A 27,286-nucleotide genomic window follows, 5' to 3' on the forward strand; every position below is an offset into this window, starting at 1 on the left:
GGACCAGTTGGTGAGCACTTGGTACCAGATACCTCAGACAACCTATCAGCACCTTGTGGAATCAATGCCACTGCGGGTGCTAGCAGTTTTGAGGGCTAAAGGTGGTCCTACATGCTATTAGCAGGGTGGTCATAATGTAATGACTCTTCGTTGTGTATATATATACATATATATATATATATATATATATATATATATATATATATAATACAATTTAAGAAATAAGTACGAAAAGAATTGAAATCGGAGAAAAAGTATAACTTATTAAATTACAAGTTGCGACAGCACCAAGCTGTCAATGTCACAGCTGGAAGAATATTTGAAGGAGAAAAAAAAACAAATCCTAATGCATTAAATATCATTTCCGAAGTAATATCAAAAAATATAATTTGATTCTAATGCGTGATCATTTAAAAACTTTTTTCAGGGAAATGTTACTTCAATAATAATGAAAACAACTCATGATTTACTAATTCCTCATGAGAAAAATTAAACACTAATAAATTTTCACCAATGCGGCTTATAAGATTCCAGTCCGAAGTATATAACTATATTTTCAAGGTTGATTGCTTCTCTTTCATTGCTGAACACTTGAGATTTACACTGAGAAAAAAGTATGGTGAAAACTACCAGAATATGGTAAAATTTACCATGTTTCTGGCTCTATGAGAACACGAAAAAACTCAGTAATTTTTACCAAAAATCGCTTCAGCAGTGATTTCGGTAAAATATGGCTTTCCCGTCATTACTATACAGTACAGTAATTTTACTAGATTTTTTTTCCGTGTATACCTTTCGAAATTTCGGTCCAACTCTTAATAAAATTATATTTTACTTAATAATTTTACTGTTATATGTTAAATCACTTTGTATAATAATTAAACAAGTTTCCTACACTTTCTGTTTATATTTTTCGCTTTGACGATGATCCCAGAAAATAACTTGACCCCGAAATGAGGACTAACATAAGTAAAGCATCATTCATTAGTTATTTTTTATTTTAATTTTTTTTATTGTTTTTCTTCTTTTAATCTGTCTTCCCCTAAAACATTTCTATAATTTACTATTTTTCGATTTTATTTTTATAAACTTCACATTTTATGTTCCGTCTGAGTTTACTGAAAAAAGTAAATTTAAAACTCACTTATAATCCATATTTCTGAGAACACATTTTACCAAGAAAAATTTCTACTATTTTCTTATCTTTTTCTGCAACTGTATCCTAATTGGGACAGAATCTTTTGGGACGGAAAACTGAAAATATCTTAGAGAGTATTTCCCCTGTAGAAAGAAAAAGACATATCTGACTATAGATTCAAGAAAATGTATTATGTAGGGTGAAACTGGAACTCTTTATGCTTAAAGTATTTCAAAAGTACCGTTATTCCAGTTTGAATCGAAAATAAGAAATTTTTAAAGCGTATTTTTTCGTCTGTTCATCTTTAAAATAATACTTGGATATTCCTCGGAATAAATTACCAATTTGAATTGAAAATAAGACATTTTTAAAGAGTACCTTTTCATCTGTTCATCTTTAAAATAATACTAGTGGATTCGTTGAATATATTACCCAATATGTTTGAATGTTTTGCGATTTTTTAAAACTGATTTTACAATATAAATAACCTATTTTAAAAAGGAAAGTACTTTAGGTGTCAATTGCCAATAACTTTATTTATTTATTTATTTTTATGCAATGAGACATTGAAGTAAGTATTTAAAATACAATGAATGATTAAAAAGAGTGAATTTTTACCGAACATTCCTGCATTTGAAAAAATTGTAATATATTTAAACTTACACAATAAGGGCAAAAAAATCTATTGAAGTGGAAAAATCAAAGATCTTAATTTTCACACAGTTAATTTTTAATTTGTTTGGTAAATAATACAAGCAATAATATCTGAAATCTAAGTTTACTCATAATTTCATTTAAAGATATATTTAGAAAAAGATTGCTGAAAATAGTTTTATTTATTAATTTATTTCAATACAATAGGACTGACCCATGGTGGAGCTCACCTCCCAATGAGATGACACGGGTTTGAATCCCTGCGATGGCTGGTTGATACAAATTCCACACCCTGCTTGCACTGACCATAGTGCCGAAGTGAAATATCCTTAAGGGTAGACAGATCATGGGTTAGAGTCTCCTTGCCGTGAGGCTAACCGTGGGAGGTTCTCATGGTTTTCCTCTCCATGTAACGCAAATTCGGGTTAGTTCCATTAAAAAGTCCTCCATGAAAGCAAATTTCTCTCCATGCATGATCTAGAACCTTGTTTTCTGGAATGGGTTCAAAATTACAAGATTAAGGAATTGAACATCGGAAGTCTCAAAATATAGTCGGCTGTTCAACGACGGTAATAAAATAAAATAAAAAACACAATATGACTGAGACGTGGTGCCTCCGGGGACGGAGCACTCGCCTCTCAATGAGGTGACCCAGGTTCGAATCCCAGGGATGACTAATCGATATGAATTCTGCACTCGGTTCGCGCTGACCACAGTGCTAACGTAAAATATCCTTTGTGCCAAACGGTTCATGGGTTAGAGTCCCCTTGCCGTCGGGATAACCGTAAGTGGTTTACAAGGTTTTCCGCTCCATGTAACTCAAATGCTGGTTAGTTCCATGAAAAATTCCTCCACGAAGGCTAGTTTCTCCCAACGCATGATCCAGGAGTTTTCTTGTCTTCTGGGTTGGGTTCAAAAATACAAGGCTACGGAATTGAACATTGATAATTTTTATTATTTTTTTATCGTTTATTAATTAACGAGTTATCTGATTATTATCTATATTTCTCATGAAATTTAATTACCAACTATCTAAGTATCATCACGTAGTAAATTACTCATTAATTGGTTGATCTATCATGCGTTTTAATTAACTAATTTTTATATAATAAGAGATTTATCCTTAATCAACTAGTTGTTTAATTACTATATGGATATCTCATTATATTTAAATACCTGTCATATATAGATTTACTGTTATATATAACGCTTTTAAACTTGCACATTTCAACAAGAAATTGGACTAAAATTGTCTTTTGAAAGAATCTGTAGCTTTAGAAGCAAAACTTTTCAGATTTGAAATTCCCGCATATCTGAATTAGGCAAGATTAAGTATTTGTATAAATGCGACAAAAAATGTGTTCTTCAGTGTACTCTTTTCGGTTTCACTTGGTCTGTTTCGGGCTCAAATAATTTAAATTTTTTGTGTTTTAAACCTCTGTGGTCGCACTGGAAAACCAACTGCGAGCGTTTTGTTTAAGCTCACAGATTATAAATAAAGTATACAATGCTTAACTTAAAAGGAATAAGTACTTAAAAGGGAAAGACAGGGATAGTTATCCCTTTGGAACTGTTGAGAGCCCGGCTGAAATTCAGAACAAGAGGTGAAATACTTTTAATTTTTTAATTACAAATGGATTTTTTTTAAATAAATATTATGTTTACAATGTTCCAAGATATTAGATAAAGAATTCTTCTCATTTAATGCATGGTAATTAAAATATAAATCCGTAAACATTTAATTCTTAGTTAAAATAAGCACGAAAAAAATTTGAAATTAATATTTTTATACATTTATGAAAATAAATACCTCAAAAATCGAAAGTAAACCATTGTTTCTAAAATGGCAAAAAAAAGGCTTACAAAATATGAAAATTAGATTTCATGTGTTTTGAGGAAGGTGCCCGCTACAAATCCTATTCCCGTCATCCTGTATCCAACCTTGAAGCTTAAAAACATTATCTGATATTGCACTTTTCGGTATTATGATAGTAGTAAAACTACAAATATAATAATTACAATAAAATTTTATGAAATATTAGAAGTTTTATACTTTCTCCCCTCAAATTCGTAAAAAATTTCTTATTAAGAGCGTGATAATATGTAGCTACTCTCTTAGCTCCTATTTTATTTTAATCTTCGATTAGCACTTTAATTGCGTCGTTCTTCTTCGTAACCCTTTCACATTGTTCTGTCCCGATCTTGACAGCATCCTGTTTTTATTCTCTTTAATTATTTATATCGCTTGCAAGCGAGTCCTGTTTTAAATAATCACCCGACGGAAATTTCCCTTGTGGTGCCATCTATGAAATTGTTGTGGAACTTACGTATTTAATATTCTTTTTTTATGTTTAGAAATGACTCGCCCAGACAACAATTGTGCAGTGACATAACGGTTTTTCTTTCTGAAAAAAAAAAATTACTCTTCCTTCTTTAACCGTTTGCAGACGATTCTGAGTAAAGATGTTTTTATTTTTTAAAAAGGTCAAATAATAAACTGATTAAAGAACGAAAAAATTTTATTTTATGTTGAAATTTTAAATAGAATTTAAAAATGCTAAGTTATTAAAATATATCGCAAGGAAACATCTCATCCAGTCTCTGGATTAATTTATAATTTTTAACCCATTTTCGACCATGCATAGAAATCTTATAAAAGGTGGTGTTATTTTTATTAAAATATGCTTAAATTGCAATCATTAAGACACAAAAAAAGTTTCGTACATGAAAAATAATATTTTGTTTCAAAAATAAAGTTTTGCGTACATGCACCATTGGCAAATTAATGGACGAACCACTTAGTTGAACACTAGTTTTTTTACGGTATCTGTTCTTTTTTTTTTTTTTTTTTTTTTTTTTTTTTACAGAGCTTGCAACTTTAATCCATTATAAAAAAAAACATGGTTAATCTCAAATTGAGAAATTATACATTTTTAAAAATTTGTCAATAATCATTCAAAGTTTTTTTTTTAATCAAAAAATATTTATTGAAATGGTGCGTTTAAGCGCTTTTTCCCAAAAAGGGGTTAATTTCTTTGATGACAATGGTCAAAAATTCATAATTTAAATTTTTTTTACAATATATATTTTAAAAAAGAACTATTCGTATTTTAAAAAAGCTTTTAAAATGTCGCAATTTCTTTTTTATATATTATTTGTATTTTAAATTAATGATTCGATTTCCTCTTTTATGTTAATATTATGCAGTAAAAATAATATTTCGTATAAACTTTCATAGCATAATATCACATATAGCATCTTTCATAGCATAGATCATGAAACTATTAGATCGGGATCATCACTATTAGATGTTATTAAATTAATCACTAATTATTAGTCACTATTATTATTAAATCCATCATATCATTAAGATAATTTTTTATATGACTGGATGATTTATTCAACTTTTCATTCCATTTGTTGAAATTTAGGGTGAAATGCTTGGTCAAGTTTATTGACAAATTTAAAACAAAAATAATAATGATTTGCGAAATGTTGTTTCGCATTTGTTAAAAAATTTAGATAAAAATTACAGTGAATAGGAGAACTTGGGATAGTGTATTTTCAGAAAAAAAAATATTATAAACTTTCTTGCAAAATAAAGCAATATCATGAAAAAATTTAATTTTTATCTCTTAAGATTTTTTTTTATTTATTATTTTTAAAGGTTCAGTTCCCTTTTTTTATCACATGAAAAGATTAGAATTAAAAAAAAATGATTTTCTAAACAGTCTCTAATTTATCAATTTTTCTGAGAAAATTAATACAAAAAGTTTTTATCTCGCATTTACTTTAATCTTTTTTTTTCATCTGTTAAAAAGAGAACTACTTTTCTTTAATTAATTTCTTTGATATAATCTTTTCTAAGAAAAAGCTATGTCAAGTATAACGTTGATTGAGACGAAGATAAAGACGCTTAATGCTAAAGTAAACTGTCTCAAAAAATGAAGAAAAAATTTTTTAATATAGATATATATATATAAAAAAAACTCACTTTTTATCATTTGTTTCACAAAATTTGTTTGAAATTAAACTAAATATTATACTTTCTGAGGAAAATATCTTAAAAGCAAGAATAAGTGTAAGTTGAAGATATTTTCAATTTACTGTTATTTGGGGGGGGGATCGATATGGTGCAAATAATGAATAATCATATTTCATGAAATTTTCTTCTTTATGTGACAAAATATTTTATCAAAATCAGGAAATTACTATCATCCCTTGTTTGTTAATACAAACTTCGTCAAAACACATAAATGCAACACATAAATTTCACAAATGGTTAGGAAATAAAGTATTAAATAAATGTAATATGATTGAATAAGAATTCAATCATCGCAAAGAAACCGGCTAAGCCCTGTACTATCCCGTCATGCAGTACAGTTTCCAATCAGATTAAAATATTGGTGAACTCCCAAAACTCACTGGTATGTCACACGAGTGACAAAGCAGTTTCGTCAAATATTTGAGAACTCAAGTTCCGTCAAAAATAACTGCAGTGACAAAATAATTTACAAAAATAGCGAAATACTGCTTGAGGATTGCTAAATCGTCAAAAAAATTAAATTTTATTTTTGAAATGTAGAATATAGCTTACTTATATTGTTTTTTCTAAATAACTGTAACTGATGACAAAATGTTATTACATAACGATCGATAAATGATTCTTATATATGATATAGGATATGGTGAGCTACAGATCTAGCCTCACCTAACTTTATTTAAAGTTTTAAATTTATTTAACACCGTTGGCAACGTTCCGTTGACAACTGAGTTGTAATTTGGTTTTTCACTTTTCCAGCTTTACCTTTTCATTCTCGGCCGTCAAACCAGATGGTTGTGTTCTTGTTTTTAATTAATAAATTTAGTTTATGTATGAATGATATTTCTTTTCTTTATGCATAACGTTCAACAGACCCTCGAAGACATGGGGGCCTAAAAGTGGTGACCCGTTTGGACATAGAACACGTATAGTCTGCAAATAGAATGTGTTTCTTTCATGGTGGTGTCAACTGGCGTTCAGTAAGCTTATTCTACGACGTAAATATGGTCATTTATTTCAAATATTAGATGAAATTTAAATTTATAAATGCTTAAGATAATGCAAATTTTTTAATATTTCTATAAAGTTAATTGAACTTTTTAAAATATTCTGTCATTATATTTGACATTTAATAACTACTTTTCAATTTCGTAAACTTTGTTACTCTAATCTTAATTTACTATAAATTTCAATTACAATGTGTGAAAAGCAATGAATTTTTAATTAGAGTATAAGAAATACAATTAATTAGTTTCAACTTTATCACTTACAATAATTTTAATTTAAAATGAAGTATTCTTCAACTGTATTTTGCATTCTTTCTCAAAATGCATTTATTAACTTGTGTTTGATATACTTCGATTAGAAATTTAAATTTGTGATTTATTGTGCATGCCTTTTACTTTTTGCTCTCTGACTCGCTCATATAAACAAAATGCCTGACGAAATTACTGCTTCTGAAAGCGTGGCAGATGTTGCTCGCGTCGCTTTTAAAGCACCCCCGTTTTGGCGCGCTAATCCAGAAGTGTGGTTTATTCAATTGGAATCTCAGTTTGTCGTATCTGGGATAAGCGCCGACGACACAAAATATCACTGCGTTGTGTCTGCTCTAGATGGAGACGTTCTAACTTTAATTTCGGATATTATTCGGCAGCCACCTACTGATAATAAATATGAAACGATTAAAAATAGAATAATTGCAAACTATGCAGATTCCGAAACTGCTCGTTTGAAAATGCTTCTTAAAGACTTAGAATTGGGAGATAAACGACCTTCTCACTTATTACGCTCCATGCAAGATCTCGCTGGTAATTCTATAAGCACAGAAATTTTACGTTCACTTTTTCTTCAGCGTTTACCGGTCTCCGTGCAACAAATTCTTTCAGTTTGCATGGAAAAAGGTGAGCAAAATTTATCTCTCCTAGCCGAGAAAGCCGATAAAATTTTGGAAGTAACTCAAAATTCATTGACAGTTAATTCTATAAATGTGACAGATGACAATTCGCGTTTTCAAAAATTGGAGGATGAAATTCGTAAACTTTCAGAGACCGTTACACGTTTGTCTAGACAACAATATCGGAATAAAAATAAATTTAGCACACGTAGACAAGGTTCTCGTTCAAGGTCGACACAGCGCACTGTGGCTGGACCTCTATGCTGGTATCACTATAAATTCGGTACTAAAGCTAATAAATGCATTCCTCCTTGCAATTACGCTCAAAATTCGGAAAACTGATTGGACCCTCTGTTCATGCGACGGCAGATATAGGTCCTAGTCAAAGTCGCCTATTTGTATACGACAGACTCACCAACCGCCAGTTTCTTATAGACACCGGGGCTTCTGTTTCAGTTATTCCAAAAACACATATGCAGAAAAATTTGATTTCTAATAAATCTTTTGATATTTACGCTGCTAATGGTTCGAAAATTGCAGTTTACGGTCAGACAACATGTACTTTAGATTTCGGAATTTCCAGGCGATTTCAATGGAAATTTCTTGTCGCTGACGTTACTCAACCAATTTTAGGAGCGGATTTTCTTACCCATTTTAAATTGCTGGTTGATTTAAAAAATAAAAAATTGATTGATTCCTTAACTTACGCTGGTATTAAAGGGGAAACATTTCCTACTTTCTCTTTGGGTTTAACAACTATTGCAGAAGATGCTGTTTATCGAAAATTATTATTGCAGTACCCTCGCATATGTACGAATAACTTAACTTTCAGCACTTCAACTCATGATGTTCAGCATCATATTCAAACTACAGGTCCTCCGGTGTTTGCAAAAGCTAGACGTTTGCCACCGGATAAACTTGCAGCCGCCAAAAAAGAATTTGATTATATGTTAAAAACCGGCTTATGCAGGCCTTCAAGTAGCCCATGGGCAAGTCCCATTCATATGGTGCCGAAGTCAAACGGCACTTGGAGAATATGCGGTGATTACAGACGGTTAAATTCTATTACAATACCGGACAGATACCCTCTCCCACACATTCATGATTTCGCTTATAGCCTAAATGACTCAAAAATTTATTCAAAGTTAGATTTTGTTCGAGCGTATCATCAGATCCCTGTCGCGGAAGCAGACATTGAAAAAACAGCTGTTATAACCCCTTTTGGCTTATTCGAATTCACTAAAATGATGTTTGGGCTCTGCAATGCAGGACAAACTTTCCAACGCTTCATGCATGTCGTTTTAAGGGGATTAGAATTTTGTTTCGTATACCTTGATGACGTTTTAATTGCTTCCAAAAATTTAGAAGAACACTTAACTCACTTAAATACAGTTTTTAAACGTTTTGATGAATACGGAATTGTTTTGAATACCGAAAAATGTGTGTTTGGAAAATCAAAGTTAACATTTTTAGGTTTTGAAGTGTCTCCCGATGGAATTGCTCCTTCACCTAGTAAAGTGTCCGCAATTACCGATTTTCCCCAACCTAAAACTGTATCGGAATTGCGTAGATTTTTAGCAATGTTCAATTTTTACCATAGATTTATAGATCACGCTTCCGAAAAACAATCTCTCCTTAGTTCCTTACTCACAAATAAAAAGAAAGACCCTACACTCATTAATTGGTCAACCGAAGTTGTGTGCGCTTTTGAAACTTGCAAACAAGCCATTTCTAAGGCAGCAACACTTGCACACCCCACACCCGCCGCAAAATTGTTTTTGCATACAGACGCGTCCGACGTTGGTATAGGCGCAGTCCTTCAACAGCTAAAAAACTCCACACTCGAACCTCTAGCATTCTTTTCTCGCAAACTCACGCTCACTGAAAGAAAATACAGTACGTACGATAGAGAGTTACTCGCAGTCTACTCTTCCATACGGTACTTCGCTCACATGTTAGAGGGAAGAGAGTTCCATGTGCTAACGGATCATAAACCGCTGACCTTCGCATTCCAGCAAAAATCGGATGACTCTTCACCTCGTAAAAACCGACATTTACAGTATATAAGTCAGTTTACAACGTCGATTCGTCACGTGCCTGGAAAAGAAAATGTTGTTGCTGATGCACTTTCCCGCATTGAGGAAATAGCACTCACTGGTCCAATGGACTACGCTGAACTTGCAGCAGCGCAAAAATCCGATCCCGAACTTAGCACTTTAAAGTCGTCAGCTAATTCTAGTTTAGTTTTCAAAAATATTGTATATCCTCCTGACGGTATAATACTTTGTTGTGATACTTCTACTAATGTTGCACGTCCATTTATTCCTCAATCTTGCCGACAAATATTTTTTTCCAAATTTCATAACCTGTCACATCCCGGTATACGCGCAACAATTCGTCTCATTAAACAAAGGTTCATTTGGCCTTCCTTGAATAAAGATTGTACCCTGTGGTGTCGAGCTTGCGTCTCGTGTCAGAGAGCTAAAATTCAAAGGCATACGAAATCACCTTTAAAAGATTATCCTCTAACTTCTGATAGGTTCGCGCATATACATATTGATATCGTCGGACCACTTCCTACATCGAAAGGTTTTAGATTTTGTCTCACAACAATTGATCGCTTCACGCGTTGGCCTGAAGCAACGCCAATTGTTGACACCACTGCTGAAACTGTTGCTGCTGCCCTACTGAATACCTGGATAGCTCGCTTTGGAGTTCCAGAAACTGTAACTACTGATAGAGGAGCACAATTTGAAAGTGAACTTTTTTCACAATTATCCAGAATGCTGGGTATACACAGAACTCGAACAACAGCTTACCACCCACAAGCTAATTCAATGGTCGAACGCTTTCACCGACACTTAAAATCGTCCATTAGAGCCTATGCCACAGAAAAATGGATCGAAGTCCTGCCACTAATTCTTTTAGGAATGAGAACTGCTATTAAAGAGGACCTCACCTTTTCAAGTGCAGAGATGCTCTATGGCACAACCCTTCGATTGCCCGGAGATTTTTTCCGACCTTCCAGTACTGGCAAAGAATCCCGCAATGTCCCGGTTTTTGTACAAAAACTTCGTGAGTTCATGTGTACGTTGCTTCCTACTCAAGTACCACGGCACGGACAGCACAATATTTTTGTGCATCAAGACTTGAAAACGTGCACACATGTGTTTGTAAGAATTGACAGTGGCCGCCGAAGTCTCGAACCTCCGTATCACGGCCCACATAAAGTTGTTAAACGCAACGACAAAGTGTTCACCTTAAAAATTGGAAATAAAGAATCAACAGTAACCATTGACAGACTTAAACCATGTTTTACAGACAATACGTCCAATGTGCATCCAAGAGTTGAAAATCTCCCCACAAATCCTCCATATAAATCTATTCTAAAGAACAGTATGGAATCTTCACAACAATCAACGAATCTTACACCTTCCAAACCGAAACAGCATAAGGTTAAATTTGAAAACTCTCCTCGATCTTTAACCAAAACTACAATGAGAGGAAGAAAAGTTCAAGTACCTGTTCGTTACCCGCAATAGACATTTGCGCAGCTTATTTTTGGTAACGTTCGTGGACCTCACTGGAGGGGGAGTACTATGGTGAGCTACAGATCTAGCCTCACCTAACTTTATTTAAAGTTTTAAATTTATTTAACACCGTTGGCAACGTTCCGTTGACAACTGAGTTGTAATTTGGTTTTTCACTTTTCCAGCTTTACCTTTTCATTCTCGGCCGTCAAACCAGATGGTTGTGTTCTTGTTTTTAATTAATAAATTTAGTTTATGTATGAATGATATTTCTTTTCTTTATGCATAACGTTCAACAGACCCTCGAAGACATGGGGGCCTAAATAGGATTCGTTATATGATTCTTTCAAAAAAGGTTATTTACCTGCACTGTTCAGAAAGAACTCCGGATTAAATTACGGGATTAAGGGCCGGCACTAAGGGTGCATCATCCGTAAAATCTATTTTACAGAAAAATATTATACCGTAATTTTCATAGTAATATTTATTTACTTAGAGTGATTCAGTAATTTTATTGTGATTATTAGATATATTATTAGATATTAAAGCAGTTTTTTTGTCCCGTAATATGTTCCGGTAGAAATGGATTTTCCGGTACTTTTTACCGGAATTTTTTTAAGTGTGATTAAGTTTAGAATCAAGAGTCCTCATTTGCCATAAACAAATATCTTATCAAACGAGATAGTAAACACTAATAGTTATAGCACTATTTAGAAAAGCATAAAAGAGTTCTTCAAAAAAGTTATTCTCCAGGCTATATTTTTCAACGAGCTGTACGAAAAACAGCTAGTTTTGAGGGTTCAAAAGATTTCCACATGTTATTACAAATGTGTTAAAAATTTAGAATCAATGGTTTTCCCATGCCGTTCGTAAATATCATAGAAAACAAGGCTGCAATATTCATAATATCATTTAGGAATTTGAGATATAATAAACTATTTCAACTATCTTCGAATTTTTCGTTGTTGTAAGAAATTCAAATGATGTAATTTTCATACAGAAGGAAACTCCTATGTCTTAACTTTTAATCGTTTTTTTAATAAAGTAATAAAGTGACTTGTGCAAGGTATAAAAAAAAAGATAAGAATTTTAAAAAAAAAACTTTAAAATTTATTGATTATTTTAATTGCAAGTTTATGTTTATGGTAATACCAAAATTTTTTTAAATATTTTATACAGTTACTCATAACTACCGAGATACACTTTTTTTTATTTATTTTATCATATGGAAAACGATTTATAACAAATAATATATTTATAACTGTTGTAAGTTTATAAGTTACTTATAACCGGTGGGTTAAATTTTGCCCATAGTAACCAGTGACCTCTATGCTGAATATAAAATTAGCGCAAATGTTAAAAAAAAAGTCATCTTTTTAAGATGAGAATCGTCTTATTCTTATTTTTCTTTATATTTGAAAAGTTACTCTAACATTGCATTGTTCGGAGTAATAAAGATGAGCAAAAAATTTATAGCTATTCATTGTGTAAAAACAAATCAAGAAATTGTCAATTTAAAATATATATATATATATATATATATATATATATATATATATATATATATATATATATATATATATATATATATATATAAAGAGCTTTTAAAAACACCCACAAATTACGTCTAGGTCACAGTAAGGAAAGAAAGAATCTGTTATTTGAACAAACTCTGTTATTTTAACAAAAAATTCTACGAAATTACTATGTCAGCATTGTATTCAGTGCGAGCCGAGAGCAGTACTTTAACGACCAGTCGACGCTGGGGTGTTCGAACCTAGGGCACTCCATTGGGAACCGAGTGCTCGTTCCACTTTGGTATGAAACAATATCACAAACTGTTTTGGTTTTAAAAGTTTTTCTTATTGAAATAATATTTAATAATAAAAACGTCTAAAACTATAGTGGCCCACCAGAATAAAAATGCCAGGCAACTTAACCTACCAAAAAATTATATCTAACGAAATATAATAATTAGGTAGAGTATCGATTTGACAATACAATAAAATCACAGTTTTATTCGTACAATGTTTAAAACCATAAAATAATTGCTGAAAAATAAGAGAAAGTATAGAAAATAATCATAAAATAATTTGAAAAAAGGGTTACCGTACGGTAAATACGATGGTAAAAACTAGAATTTGAAATTTTGAATTGACATTTTTAATCAGTTAATGATTGGGATGATAAACAGAGGAAAACCATTTTGTCAACAAAACAGCTTTAAATCATCAAATATACAGAGAAAGTTTATGAAAAGAATTTTTTATAAGCTTATAGAATTTAACGGGAATTTTTTACAGTGCGGGGATAACGGATAAAAGCAAAAAAAAATTTTACTTTTCTTTAAACAGTTTTTCCAGTGAAATATGTTTCTCTTCTGTAGAATTTACAGTTATATTTTATAGTGTGTGATACTTTTAGTGTGCATGTTTTCTTTCCTTTTTTGAAAAAATTGTTACAATTATATAAAAATATTATTTCTTATTGTTACAGGTATAACGATTGGAGTTAGGATTTTTGGTCCGGTGTTTGGCTTCCTTTTAGGCTCCTTTTGTACTAGCATTTATGTCAATTTTCCATTTGGTAAGTAATATTTTCGTTCATTAAAAGTGATTTTCAGTGTTATCATGCATATATATTCTAATTTTGCTAACAAAAAAACCAACTAAAAATGCTCATTAGTCCTCCTAATGAGCTATTTCATCATTTTTTTTATCCGTCTAGAATTCTCCAGTTGATAAATATGGCATTTGATCTCAATTTTGTAGTTTTAGTGTGACGACTTCATTTTTTTTTTCTACTTCAAAAGTTTTTTGATTTATGCATATTTTCCAAAACCTTTTTCACGTGACTATCTTTACATAACTTCATACATATATATATATATATATATATATATATATATATATATATATATATATATATATATATATATATATATATATATATATATATATATATATATACAGATAGAGAGAGAGAGAGATGAAATAGACGTAAAGGTTCTCTTCAGGACGCATTATTTTACTAGAGTTATTTCAAAATAAAGAATAGCTATCCTTATATATTGCTCTTTATAATGCACCTGTGTCTCGAAATTACTTTAATTGCAAATTACTTTAAAATGAAAAAACTGAATGAAAAGAGTAGATTTTAAAGCTTTTAAAATGCATTCGATGAATTGACACTAATTTTTTTTTAAAAACAAATAAGTATATAAAAAGGAAATGAATGTCATTGGCTCATTCTCAATACATACTTTTAAGTCTTGCTCATAATTATGTTAATTTTGGTTTTTACTAAGTCGCTAAATTAGCCGATAAAATAAAATATCTGTTTCCCTTTTTCCTTATTTGCGTCGGTAAAAAAAATCTTTCAAATTTCTTTAAATGTTAATAGTAACCAATGAGCACATTCTCAACAGATTTACGACGACATTTAAAATGAAAATGAACTTATAGTTTCATTTCAATGCACCAATGAAGATATGAATATTTAAATTCACATGGAAAAAAAAGTATTCATGCGGGTTTTTGAAGGAAATGAAATTCTCATTTTACTCTCTCAAAAAACCAGATCCTATAGATATCATGAATCTGTCGCGCATCAGGGTATCAGAAATGGGAGACGCGTCTGACTCATTAATATTCAAGTCACTTTCTCTTTCTTTACTTTGTATCATGTGACAAAAACCTTTCTGTTCCTGAAATGGTAATTTTACTTCACTTTTTTTTTTCATTTCAAGAAGCTTCTTTAAAAATAATTCATATGAAGATTTGTGTTAGAATGAAAGAAGTTACATTAAATAATTTTTTTATATATAAATTTTTATTTTGATCTTTATCTAAAACCTTTATGTCCTTTTACATAGAAAAAGAATGCTTCATCTACACTTAATGATTTTAAGCTTTATACAGTCAAACACCGCTATAGTGAACATGGTTTATAGTGAACTTCCGGATATAGTGAACGGAATATTCGCTCCCGAGCCTTGCTATACACATATAATATTATTTTTTGTGGATATAATGAGCCAAAAGAAGAGAGGAAATTGGATATTATGAACTTTTTCTTGCTTCGACTGATTTTTTCTTTATTTTTCAGTAATTTTGAAATTTTTACATGAAATACATATACCGAAGTTTTAAACCCATTTATTCAGTGGAATGTAGGTTTAAGCATTTTTTCATGTTTACCTCTTCTACCTCAGTTTCCCATCTCTCAATAAAGGCCATGTCTAAATTTTTTGTACGTAAAAAGGAAGAGTCACAAAATATAAAAGTTAACACATTTTTTGTTACTACCTATTACTTTTTAATCATTGTTGTATTTCTTTTTATGGGTTATTTATTTAAATAATGTGTTATAAAAGGGAACTGTTCGGAAAAATTAGCTAAAATTATTAGCAGTACGGATATAGGGAACTCCCGGTTATAGTGAATCGAAATTTCGGTCCCCTGAAGGTTCACTATTGCGGGGTTCGACTGTATTTAATATTTCTGTACGCGATTGGGTAATCGACACAGAATTCTGTATTTCAGTTAAAGGCTTCAAAAATCAAAAATGTAAAATGCGTTTTTGCAAAAAAGATTGGAGCCTGCTATAGCACAGTAATTAAAGTGTTGAGTTCTCACAGTAAGATGCTTGACCTTCTATAGTTGGTCATGACCTTAAGCTCATCCAGCTGCAGAACGATATGTGTCTGCTTGTTTGAAAAGTAAAGGCGGCTAGTGTGCAGTAAGTACTAGATGCATTACCAACATCATACTTATAGATATTAATTTGTGGAGACGTAACCTCCTTGACCCCCTGGCCGGCCTGTTTAGGAAATACTTTTACTTTTATTATGAGATCAATCTGACTTTTAGAGTCATAAGATTTCAAATCCGAACCCGCTAGAGGATAGGGTTCAGAAGATCGAGCGCTCGCTATTCAATTGGTGACCTGGGTTCGAATTCCAGCGATGGCTGGTCGATATGAATTTCGCAACCGGCTCGCACCGACCACAGTACTGACGTAAAATACATTCAGTGGCAGACGAATCATGGGTAAGAGTCCCCTTGCAGTTCTGGCTAACCGTGAGAGGTTTTCATTGTTTTTTCTCTCTATGTAATGCAAAATGCAGGTTAGTTCCATCAAAAAGTCCTGCATTAAGGCAAATTTTTCCCAATACCTGATCCAGGAATTCTGGATCAGGTATTGGATTAGATTCAAAATTACAAGACTACAGAGTTGAACATAGGTAGTCGTAAACTCAAAATTGAATCAGCTGTTCAACGACGGTTACAAAATGAAATAAAATCTGACCACATCATGTGACCTCTCATCACCGAATAAAGTGCCCCTGGTTTGAATCCCAGCAATAGCTGACTGATTTAATCCTGCCAAGGCCTTAATCGATCACAGCTCTGATCTAAAAATATCCTCAGTAGTACACAGATCATGGATTAAAATTCTCTTTTCGTCGGGTTAACCATGGGAGGTTTTTGCACTTTTTCTCTCCATTGTAACGGAAGTGATGGTAGTTTCATCCAAAAAGTGCTCCTCGAATTCTAGTTTGTCCCAATGCTTGATCCAGGATTTTTTCGTGTTCTGGGTTGGGTTCAAACTTACATAGTTACGGAGTTAAACATTGATAGTAGTAAACGCAAAAATCGGTTTGCTGTTCAACACCGATTGTGAAATATAAAATAAAATGAAACTCGAGCCCGTGATATATACTTTTCAATGTGCCTGAGCACGCCGGAGTTGAGGATTTAATTAATAAGTTATCTGACTTATATTTTGATATCTAAAATCTGTTTTTATCTAACTTCTATTCGGCCTTCAATAAGTTAGATAAAAGGCATTATGCTAAGAGAAATCTTTAATGCATATATTATTCGGACTACATAATTGTTGGTTGAGATATATAATACTGCAGATCAAGGGGGCAAACAATTTATGTCCATGAAACTTGATGTATTATTATTTATATATTATTATATTCGCATATATATTATTATATATGTATTATTATATTTATAAAAAAAATATTTCAAGAAAGTTTATCTTTAGACTTTTTGACGTCTTTAGATAAGTCTAAGAAGACACAAAAGAAAAAATTTTGTCTGGTTATCTATCGATGTCCCGCTCATCCTGTAATTTGCTGTTTATATAAATAGCGTCGAAATCGAGTTTTTCCCTTCAAATTGTATTACTAGACCTTGAACCATCCTGTAAAAGTTAATTATATAAAATTGCTCATAAGACAAGATAGACAAGAATGCAGAGAAATAAAGTAAAGCCAATGTTTTGGATGATCTATGTATTTTATGAAATAATCTTGAGATCAAGTTTCTAAAAATACAATTAAATAAGGCTTTTAAAAAAGGACATTTCTAAGCTCACATTTCGAATTAGCAAAATGTAAGCAATTCTTTTTTGCGTTTTTGCTTTGGGTTGTTTCTATTTTTCTTTCTTTTTTTTTTCGTCTAGAAATTATTTTAGGTGTTTTGTTTTTGTTTCCCGGAGTTAGCAAATAAAATTATCCGTTACTCCGAACTGATTAAAAAACGGAGCCGATAGTATTTATCCACTTTCCGTAACATTTATTAAACATTATTTATTTTTTAAGACTAAAGTTTTTAGAATTGCAATTACAGGAAAGTAGAGCAAAGCTCTCATAAAACATATTGGTGCTTGAGTATAAAGCTGTAAAAATAATTATAAACCCCCATATATAGGTAGTGCAGTAAGTTATAATATAATGCCTGACCAAGTTTGAATATTATGGGTTGGTATTAGGGGGTGATATGGGGCCATATATATGCACAGCTTTTAAAGTACAACGCCCCTTTTTTTTCTTTAATTATTTCCCGGGCTCCCTAATTTGCGTATAATTATTTCCTTTTGTATGGTAGTATAGTATGTTATAATCTGATACCTGACCAATTTTTTCCAAATTTTATTTATTTCCCTTTCATGTCTGTTTATGCGAATATAAATTGCCTACACAAAGAAAAAAAATCTGAAAAAATTACCTTACTGTATGGTAATGGCACTTCTGGAAAAAAAAAAGTATCATTCTGGTAAATAAAATTAAAACATACTGTATTTAAGTCATTCATTTGGTAATATGGTAACGGTTTACCGGAAGTTCAGATTTTTAAAAGTATAGCTCTTAATACTACACATTCGGTAAAAAATGGAAAACTGGAAAGTAAATTTCCTCGAATAAATGGTTTTTATGCCATTCTCTACCTGTAGTTTACCTGTAAGCTCCAAAATGTACATTTAACGCCGGATTTGACATTGGTTTATGACATATGCCATTTAAAATACTTTTAAAATATTCAGTGACTCACCGTACTGTATGTTGATGACATTTATGGTAAAAAGAAAACACGCATCTGGTTAGAAGACTGAAATATACGGTATTAAACCATTCATTTAGTAATTTTTCCGTTCATATGGTATCTGTTTAGCGGAAATTCAAATTTTCAAAAGTCCCGCAGTGGACTGATCAGCAGATCACCGAAGTTAAGCATCACTGGCTGCTGACAGTGTGCGGGGGGTGACCACTTGGATTAGTCTGCGTAGGGACCGAGGGTGTGCGGTTAAACTGTTTTACCGTAAAGTGCTCGACTTCGCGTGCAGGTCGTCGGGCTACCGAAGCGGTGGCGCCATCCCCTCTGGTTGTTGTTGTAGTTCATTTACGTAGCACTAGAGATGCACAATGGGCTATTGGCGACTGTCTGGGAAACATCCCTGAGGATGATCCGAAGACATGCCATCACAATTTTGATCCTCTGCAGAGGGGATGGCACCCCCGCTTCGGTAGCCCGACGACCTGCACTCGAAGTCGAGCACTTTACGGTAGAACAGTTTAACCGCACACCCTCGGTCCCTACGCAGACTAATCCAAGTGGTCACCCACCCGCACACTGACCGCAAACAGTGATGCTTGACTTCGGTGATCTGCTTGGAACCATGTCTTAACGATCAGTCCACTGCGGGACCCATCCCCTCTGGAGAGGATCAAAATTGTGATGGCATGTCTTCGGATCATCTTCAAGGATATTTCCCTTACCGTCGCCAATAGTCCATTGTGCAGCTCTAGTGCGACGTAAAGGAACTACAACAACAACAACTCTGGTTTTCAAAATTATAGTTCTTATTATCGCATGTTTACAAAAAAATACAAAACTGAAAAGTATATTTCCCCGAATAAAAGTTTTTTATGCCATGGTTTTATGCTGTAGTTTACCAATAAGCTCCAAAATGTACATGTAACACTGGATTTGACAATTGATCTATGACGTATGCTATCTGAATTACTTTTAAATATTTTCATTGACTCACGGAAAAAGAAATCTGGTAAAATTACCTTACTGTATGGTAACGATATTTTTGATTAATAAAACATACAACTGGTTAAGAAAACCAAAATATGGGGTGCATGAACCATTCATTTAGTAATTTTTCCTTTCATACGAATATGGTAACGGTTTACTGGAAATTTTGGCTTTCAAAATTATACTTAATATCACACATTGTAAAAAAGGCAAAACTAAAAATTGAATTACGGAATTAATTGAATAAAATGTTTTTATGCCATGCTCTAAAGTATTATGATATAATTACCAAACTTTACAACATTTACCAAATTTTATAGCCTACTATATAACCATATTTTCTTATTAATGTTACCAAAGCGCTTCGGTAAAAATTGTCGAGTTTTTTAGTGTTCCCATTGAGCCAGAAACATGGTAAATCATGCCATATTTTTTTCTCAGTGTATAATGTTTATTTGTAAGCTTAACTTGAGTTGATTTGAGTTAACTAATAATAATTGTTTTTCAGCTAACCCTGGAATAACAGCTGATGACCCTCAGTGGATCGGTGCTTGGTGGTTAGGTGTTTTCATTGTTGGAGCTGCTTTAATCATTACTTCTTTTCCAATGATGGCTTTTCCTCGAAACTTACCTTTAAAATCTCAGAAAAGTAAAAATAATGGAGTTGTATGCCCTAAACATCAACATCATCAATCGCCTGCCATAGTTCCCAAGAAACAAGCTAACAAAAAGCCTAGTTTGAAAGGTACGCTTTCGTCATTTTTTATGATTTAAAATGTTATAAGTGATTTTATTCTAAAGAATATTCGTATATCAACCTGAATTTTATCGAAAATGGACTTTTTTCGTTGTTGCTATTTCTAAAAGCTTATAGTGTATAAATTATGAGCCAACTCTCTGAGATTAGTCAGGGTTTTCTGCATCCAAGAACTTGTTTTTCAATGATATAAGTTTGAAATTGTAAAGCGTTGCAGGGAAATTTCAGTATATTTTTTTTTCTGGGGGGCTTACAGGTTTAAAATAATTTTTAGAACTTCAAATTTTTGTTGGTGCAGCAATGACCAATACAAAGTTGTATAACATGCAGCGCGGGTTTAAAGAATCGGACTCCAGTCCAGAGGGACCGGGGCATATGCAACGTTTTGAACTTCAATTGCTATTCTTTCAGGTGCGTTTAAAAGTTCGGGAAATAAAACAAATCATTGTAACAAAATACCCATGCATATCTTTTTAACTTAGCAACCAAAATTTATAACGTAAGACTTATCTTTTTTCTATCTCTCTTTTTCAATTTTTTATGAGCTTCAAAATTACAATTTTAAAATCAAACTCATAAAAACGCTGAAAAAATAAAGACAAAAAAAATTGACGCTACATTGTTAAGAATTCAATTGTCTACAATTTCTTAAAAACGAAGTGAAAACGGGTGAATATATATATCCGATGCTACTGGTGGTGCAGTTTCTAAAGGTAAGGCACTGTAAACAGTTAATTATTATATAACAGTTATTAAGATATAATACGACTTGAAGATTCTGCTGTGTATAGCATTCTCCGTAACTCAACCTAAAATTCGAATTTTAGAAAATCATGTAAATACAATTTTTACACAATATAAGCTTTCAGAAAATGCAAACAAAGAAACGCGTGATTTACAGTAAAGTTCAGGATTGTGTTCCCCTTAAGGAGTATGTGTCATATGACTGATTCTTTTACACCAATATTAACTGCATAAGGAAAATACGACCAATTGATTTTGATGCGTTTTCTTCTATATTGAATATATTTGACTTAACTCCTTCATTTAACAAATTGTTATAGTCCGATTTAAAAAAAATATTGAATTATGTTATCGAAATAACTAAAATGTATGTTACAGATTTATATATATTCTGTATTGAATACAAAAGAAATGTATTAAACTCAATTCACAATTTTTTGAGATGTTTGATCGAAACTGTTTTAGAATTGAAATTAGAGACAAAACATCAGTCATATGGCATGTAATTTCCCCGCACTAAAGGTAGGAATGTTAATTATTCTAATTTCCTTTTCTATAACTCTATCATATGAAATACTGAAGACTAATTTTTGGCGAAACTATTCAAATACTAATTTCTTACGAAATGTCGATAAATTGTGTAGTTATTTATTAAAAACAAACTTATTTTCAATGGATGCATAAAGAACTTTTATTAGCTAGATACATTGATAAATAAATAATCTCAAGAAACAGAAGCGGAAAAATGTTACTTAATTAAAAACTTCATTCGCTTTAAAAATATACAAGTTAGAAATAACAGTTGACTTGTTTCAAGTACTCAAAAATAGGCACCTATTATAAAAACTTGACAGACGTGAATGAGACGAAACAATAGTGATTTGAAATATAAAAAAAAACGGACATAAATTGTTGTACATTGTTGGAATATTAGATATAAATTCAATTTCGACGATGGTAACATTATTTTCACTCCAGTAACCTCAGCTCATCTTGATGCGTTGGAATCTTGTTCTATTCATATAAATTCTGATCCATTGTTAACGACATTAGTTCCTCGCCACCTCTCCATAGTAAGTGGAAAGGCATTTTGCGCAGACTTGATTCTCTCGACCACTGGGCTTTTTCTTGTTCCGTTTTTCATATTTTTTTCTCTCTCAGCTTCTGCCATTTTTTTATTTTTGTTTCTCGCCTTCATATTTCCATTTTTCGTTAGCGACTTTACATTTCGTATATTTCAAATCACTTTAGTTTCGCCTCATTCATGTCTGAAAATCTTGCAAATGGGTGCTATTTTTGAGTGATTGAAACTTGTCGACTGTTATTTCCAACTTTTATATTTTTGAATGGAATGAAGTTTTTAATCAAGTTAATTGCGTCAAATATAAAATCCTTCTTCGATTATTTATTTTTCTAATGAGTTAAAGTATATCTCATTTATTTTAAATTTTCGTTCATAATCTTTTTTTTTCTTTTTTTTGGAAATGGTTTATTAAAGTTAAACTAATGTATTATTTTTTTTAATATACTTCTAAAAATTTACCGTGTTTTTCAGGAAATAAACTAACAAACGAAAGCTTTTAAGGCCTTTCTTAACTTGTAAATTTTCACTATGCGTATTTTAGTCAAAACTATACCTTCGTACAAGTTATAAAAGTAAGTGAATGCCAGTTGAATCAGTGACTTTGTAATATTTGAAATTGTTAGAAAATGATTTAATGACTGATTTTAAGTAAAAGAATTCTATTATTGTCATAAAGATACTGTGCCATTTAATTCAAGGTAAGATAATTCAACTATCTTTTTTTTCATATTATTAAGTCATTAGTATTATACATGAGCTGTAACTACACTATAAAAATTTTTGTTATACACACTGTACAAAATTTTGGTGTATAGTTGCCACCATTTTTGGTGTTAAAATAAACTAAAATTTTTGACAGTACATGTAGTCACATTTTTATTTACTTTTTTGCTGTTGTAGTTATTATTATTATTTTTTTGTTTACTGATAACACATATTTAATGCCCATATGGATTGTTTTAAAAAAGAAGAACATTTTGAATAATATATTCGCACAAATGCTTTCAAACAATTGTTATTTTGTCATTTTTATGTAATTCTTGCACGATAACTGTTTAAAATTGTACTTAGTATACCTCAACACCAAAAACGATTGCAACTCTATACCATTTTTTTACAGTATAGTTGTCCTAATTTTTGGTGCTGAAATAAACTAAATAGATTTCTAAGTACAAAAATGTAGTTATCGAGAAAAAAAATCATATAAAATTGAAGAAATAACAGCTTTTTTAAACAATTAGTGCGACGATATTACTAAACATGTACTTGCATTTTAAGCGAAATGGTTTTGCAATGAAGCCATAAATTGTTTCTATTGCGCATAAAGATATTTGTTGCCAGTCAAACAAAAATTGAATAAATAAATAAATAAAACTACATCAGTAAAAAAGTAAATAAAAAATGTGACTACATGGACTGAAAAAATTTTAATTTACGTCAACACCAAAAATAGTGGCAACTATACAGCAACATTTTTTACAGTACACTAACTCGTAAATATGAATTACGTCACGAAATACTCGCGCATCAGAGGGCTTTCAATTCAAGAACTTTTTTCACGCACTATAGCGCATTATTTAATCTTTTAAAAAGAATTTTAGAAACTAAATAGCAGCGAAGCGCCTTCCTAATGCTACAATTCATCAAGATCTTTTCTATAAAATACAATTGCTATTGAAGACTGTCACAGACATCTTAGGAGGACGGCATTTACAAAAATGGTAAGTTTATAATCTAATGTTTTACTTTTTTGAATGAATAACTGTATAAACTCGAATATAAGTTTTAAAATTTTATCAAGTTCAATAAAGTGGCTTAATTAAGAATTTATTTTACTTCAAACCTTATACCTTCTTTATTCTCTCGCGAATTTATTTTACTTCAAAAAATATATCCCTTCAAGTATTTTAGCAAATTAAAAATAATTATAATTTGAACTCTTCCAATTAGTAAAGTATTTATCATTGCTTTCTTTAATTTGCAGAACCAATTATTGATAAATTTTTAAATATGAATGAAAAAAAATTTCGAACTACTCCTCTTTGATTTTATCTTTTAGCACAAATATGATTCCAATAATCTATAAGATTTTTCTAGTAGACTGTTTTTTATAATTAAAAAATACCAAAATATATTTTTGCTTGTAATTAGAGAGTCAGAAAAAATATATAAAGGGTCCAATCTGCATCAAAGAGTTTAACAGCCAATCACAACTGCCTTGTATGTTCTAAATAAACTTTTTTCGTGTCTTCTTATTATCATTATTTATTTTGCAATGCTTTAGTTCTTAACATACATCAGTATACAAAAAAATAGTACTATTTATATAGCAGTAATAGAATTTTCTATTATATATTTACTATTATAGCACTATTTTCATAGCAATATTAAATATCAACAATAAATTAGAGAGCTTCAACAGCCCTCATAGTTTGTCTCATCACCAGAGTACCAGCGTGTATATATAATAATAGCATTTCTACATAAATCTTTCTCAAAAAACATATTCCTAAAATATGCGAATATTTTTTATGAATATCACTAATATTTTCTTAAAAACACAACTACTACTAAAATGACATCATAAAACAACATTAACCCCATATCGTCTTTTAACCGTGAGTTTTTTAAGAAAAAACTTCTCTATCATTGTTATTCGAAGCGTCCTTAAGATGTGAACTATTTTACAAGGGACATGGGCTTTTAAATGTCTTTTTTTTATTATTATTGTCATATAAATTATACGGAGAAGAATTATTTTAATTAACGTCTTATTTTTTAAAATTTTAAAAAAGTCAGTTTAACAATCAAAGATTAACTTCTGGAAATAAAAGTTCTTTAAAATCATGAATAGATCAATTGTTGTTGTTGTTGTCATCGGTCATTAAGGCAAAGGGGATGCGATTGTTCTTGTTTTCCAGTGGCTCCATCTATGGCTAATAATTCTACTTCTGCCACACCCGCTTATAAGGCGGACCCATTCATTCATCCACAGATTGTAATTTTGACCTGAACCACAGAACAATCAATCTCCAATTCAGTAACCCTAGAGATATTTATTTGCTATGGGAACATGGAGGACTTTGTGACCAGACAGATTTAACGTAAACCAGTCATCATTTATTACACTGGGAGTCTGGAATCGATCAGTGATTATAATTTACTTACCATTGGAAAAAAAGAGCTTTTCGAAAAATTTTTAATTAAAATAGAAATTATTTTCCAAAAAAAATTCTATAATCCTCAAAAATTCGGTAATTCAACATATTTCGATTCATCGTATCAACATCACACATTATGTATCATGAACTTAGAAATTCTTATCACCACTTATTTGATACAGTTTACTTATATTCTAGTGTGTACATTTCTCTATTATTTAATTCAATTAATCAATAAATGTATAATTAGTTTACTAATTTTTAAATTCCTTTTTCAGGTTACCTACTGGAGCAATTCAGAACGAAAACTTTCAGGAACAGTCTGAAGGCAGGATGTCAAATTATAAAATTCAAAAAGTCAACGGAAGTTAAAATTCCTCCTTTGCTGAAGATTCAAATGAATTATTTGATCGTTGATAGTTTATAACAAGAAATCTGGAGTACCTATTTTTGCTGAATGATAGAAATTTCGATCGAATTTCTGCAATGATTGAATTTCTGAATGATCACTCCTCAGAATAAATTTCAGTTACAAGTGAACAAATTACATAGTGATTCAAATCGGAGTCAATTGAAAAGGAAATTCTGACAACCGTTCCAGCAACTTTTTGCGAAAATTCTGGCGACTGGTTATGTGCATTTTAAGTCCATACAAAATTTGTCAAAGATCCTGGTTCTCCACTGAAGACTTCTGAATTGGTATTTTTCTGTTATAAAACTATGCAGGATGTTCTTTAATCATCACCTTTAATATCAATTTTAAGAATCTTTGTCAAAAAGTATGCATTTTAGGGTTCACAAATTAACATTTAATCGAGGAAAACTCAAAAGCGCTTTCAAAATTTGGTAAATCACCATTTTGGAAAGGCTGGATTTAAAACATAAAAACCAGTTGGAATGCTGGCTAATAAGTGCTAGTCACTTTTTACCTGCTTTCAGTGTCCTCTGTCAATCAAGCAATTTTTGTTGTTTTTTATCTTAATCTTCTTTGTTAACGAATCATTAGATTTTGATAACAATATTTTTTTTCTTTGTTTTTGCATTAGTTTGTGATCCATAAGTGTTATTTTATTCTCCATGTCTGAGAAGGATTTTGAAGATATACACTAAGAGCAGTAGTTACGGAACACCTTACATATATTTTTTAGAAAATTATTTACAGGTATGATCATCTGCAAAAAAAAACATCTATCTAGAAGTTTAAGGAGAGAAAAAAACAACAAACTAAGAAGAAAATCACAGAAAGTAATTTTTTAATGGCAAGAATAATTCCAAATAAAAGCAATAGTTTAATTTCACATTAAATTTTAAATCTATTTACAATAAGGGAAGAGTGCAATCAAATCTGTTCAAAAAAAAGTTTTTTTTTTTCCTTTTTTTTTAAAAATGTATTTTTTATGTCATACTGTAATTTTAACTGTTCTGTACACTAATTTCATGTAATACTGTAAAACTATTTAAGTGTAATAGGAACAGCTTAACAAGAAATATATTTATAATTGCAAGAAAGAAAGTGATGTAAAGTAGTTATACATAAAATTTAAAAGCTAAAAATCTACAACAAATATTAGGATTATTTTTAGCTTTTAATAATTACAAACTAAGTTCAGAGCAAAAAGTTATTCCCTAACTCGGACCTATTCCTGTACTTTTTCAAAATTATAAACTTTTTTTAAATTATTTATAGGCACAGAAAAAATATTTTTTTTAAAAATAATCTCGCTTAATTACCAGCAAGTTGAAATTTTCTGAAAACTGTCTATTTCTCAGTAGAATACGATACCTTTTTAGCTGCTTATAATTCCCAAATTTAAATACTTCTGACTTTTCAATTAGTAAATTAGTTTTTAAAAAAACAATTATATAGCTTAATTATCAGAACATTGATATTTTTATGAAAACTGTCCGGTTTATAGTCGAATACAATACAAGTTTTCAATCTT

General features: G+C 31.1%; 1 protein-coding gene across 1 annotated transcript in view; it reads left to right on the forward strand.

The window, feature by feature from the left end:
• Nucleotides 1-27,286, forward strand: part of LOC107443800 (solute carrier organic anion transporter family member 74D) — a 160,478-nt gene that overhangs the window by 120,647 nt on the left and 12,545 nt on the right. The window contains exons 5-6 of the mRNA XM_087156017.1: nucleotides 13,755-13,844; nucleotides 20,106-20,342. Of these exons, the coding sequence (XP_087012143.1) occupies nucleotides 13,755-13,844; nucleotides 20,106-20,342 (327 nt within the window). The remainder of the gene's footprint in view (nucleotides 1-13,754; nucleotides 13,845-20,105; nucleotides 20,343-27,286) is intronic.

Source organism: Parasteatoda tepidariorum, chromosome 12 (genome assembly GCF_982258835.1).
Source record: "Parasteatoda tepidariorum strain Cologne lab strain chromosome 12, Ptep-v5.0, whole genome shotgun sequence".
Taxonomy (NCBI): domain Eukaryota; kingdom Metazoa; phylum Arthropoda; class Arachnida; order Araneae; family Theridiidae; genus Parasteatoda; species Parasteatoda tepidariorum.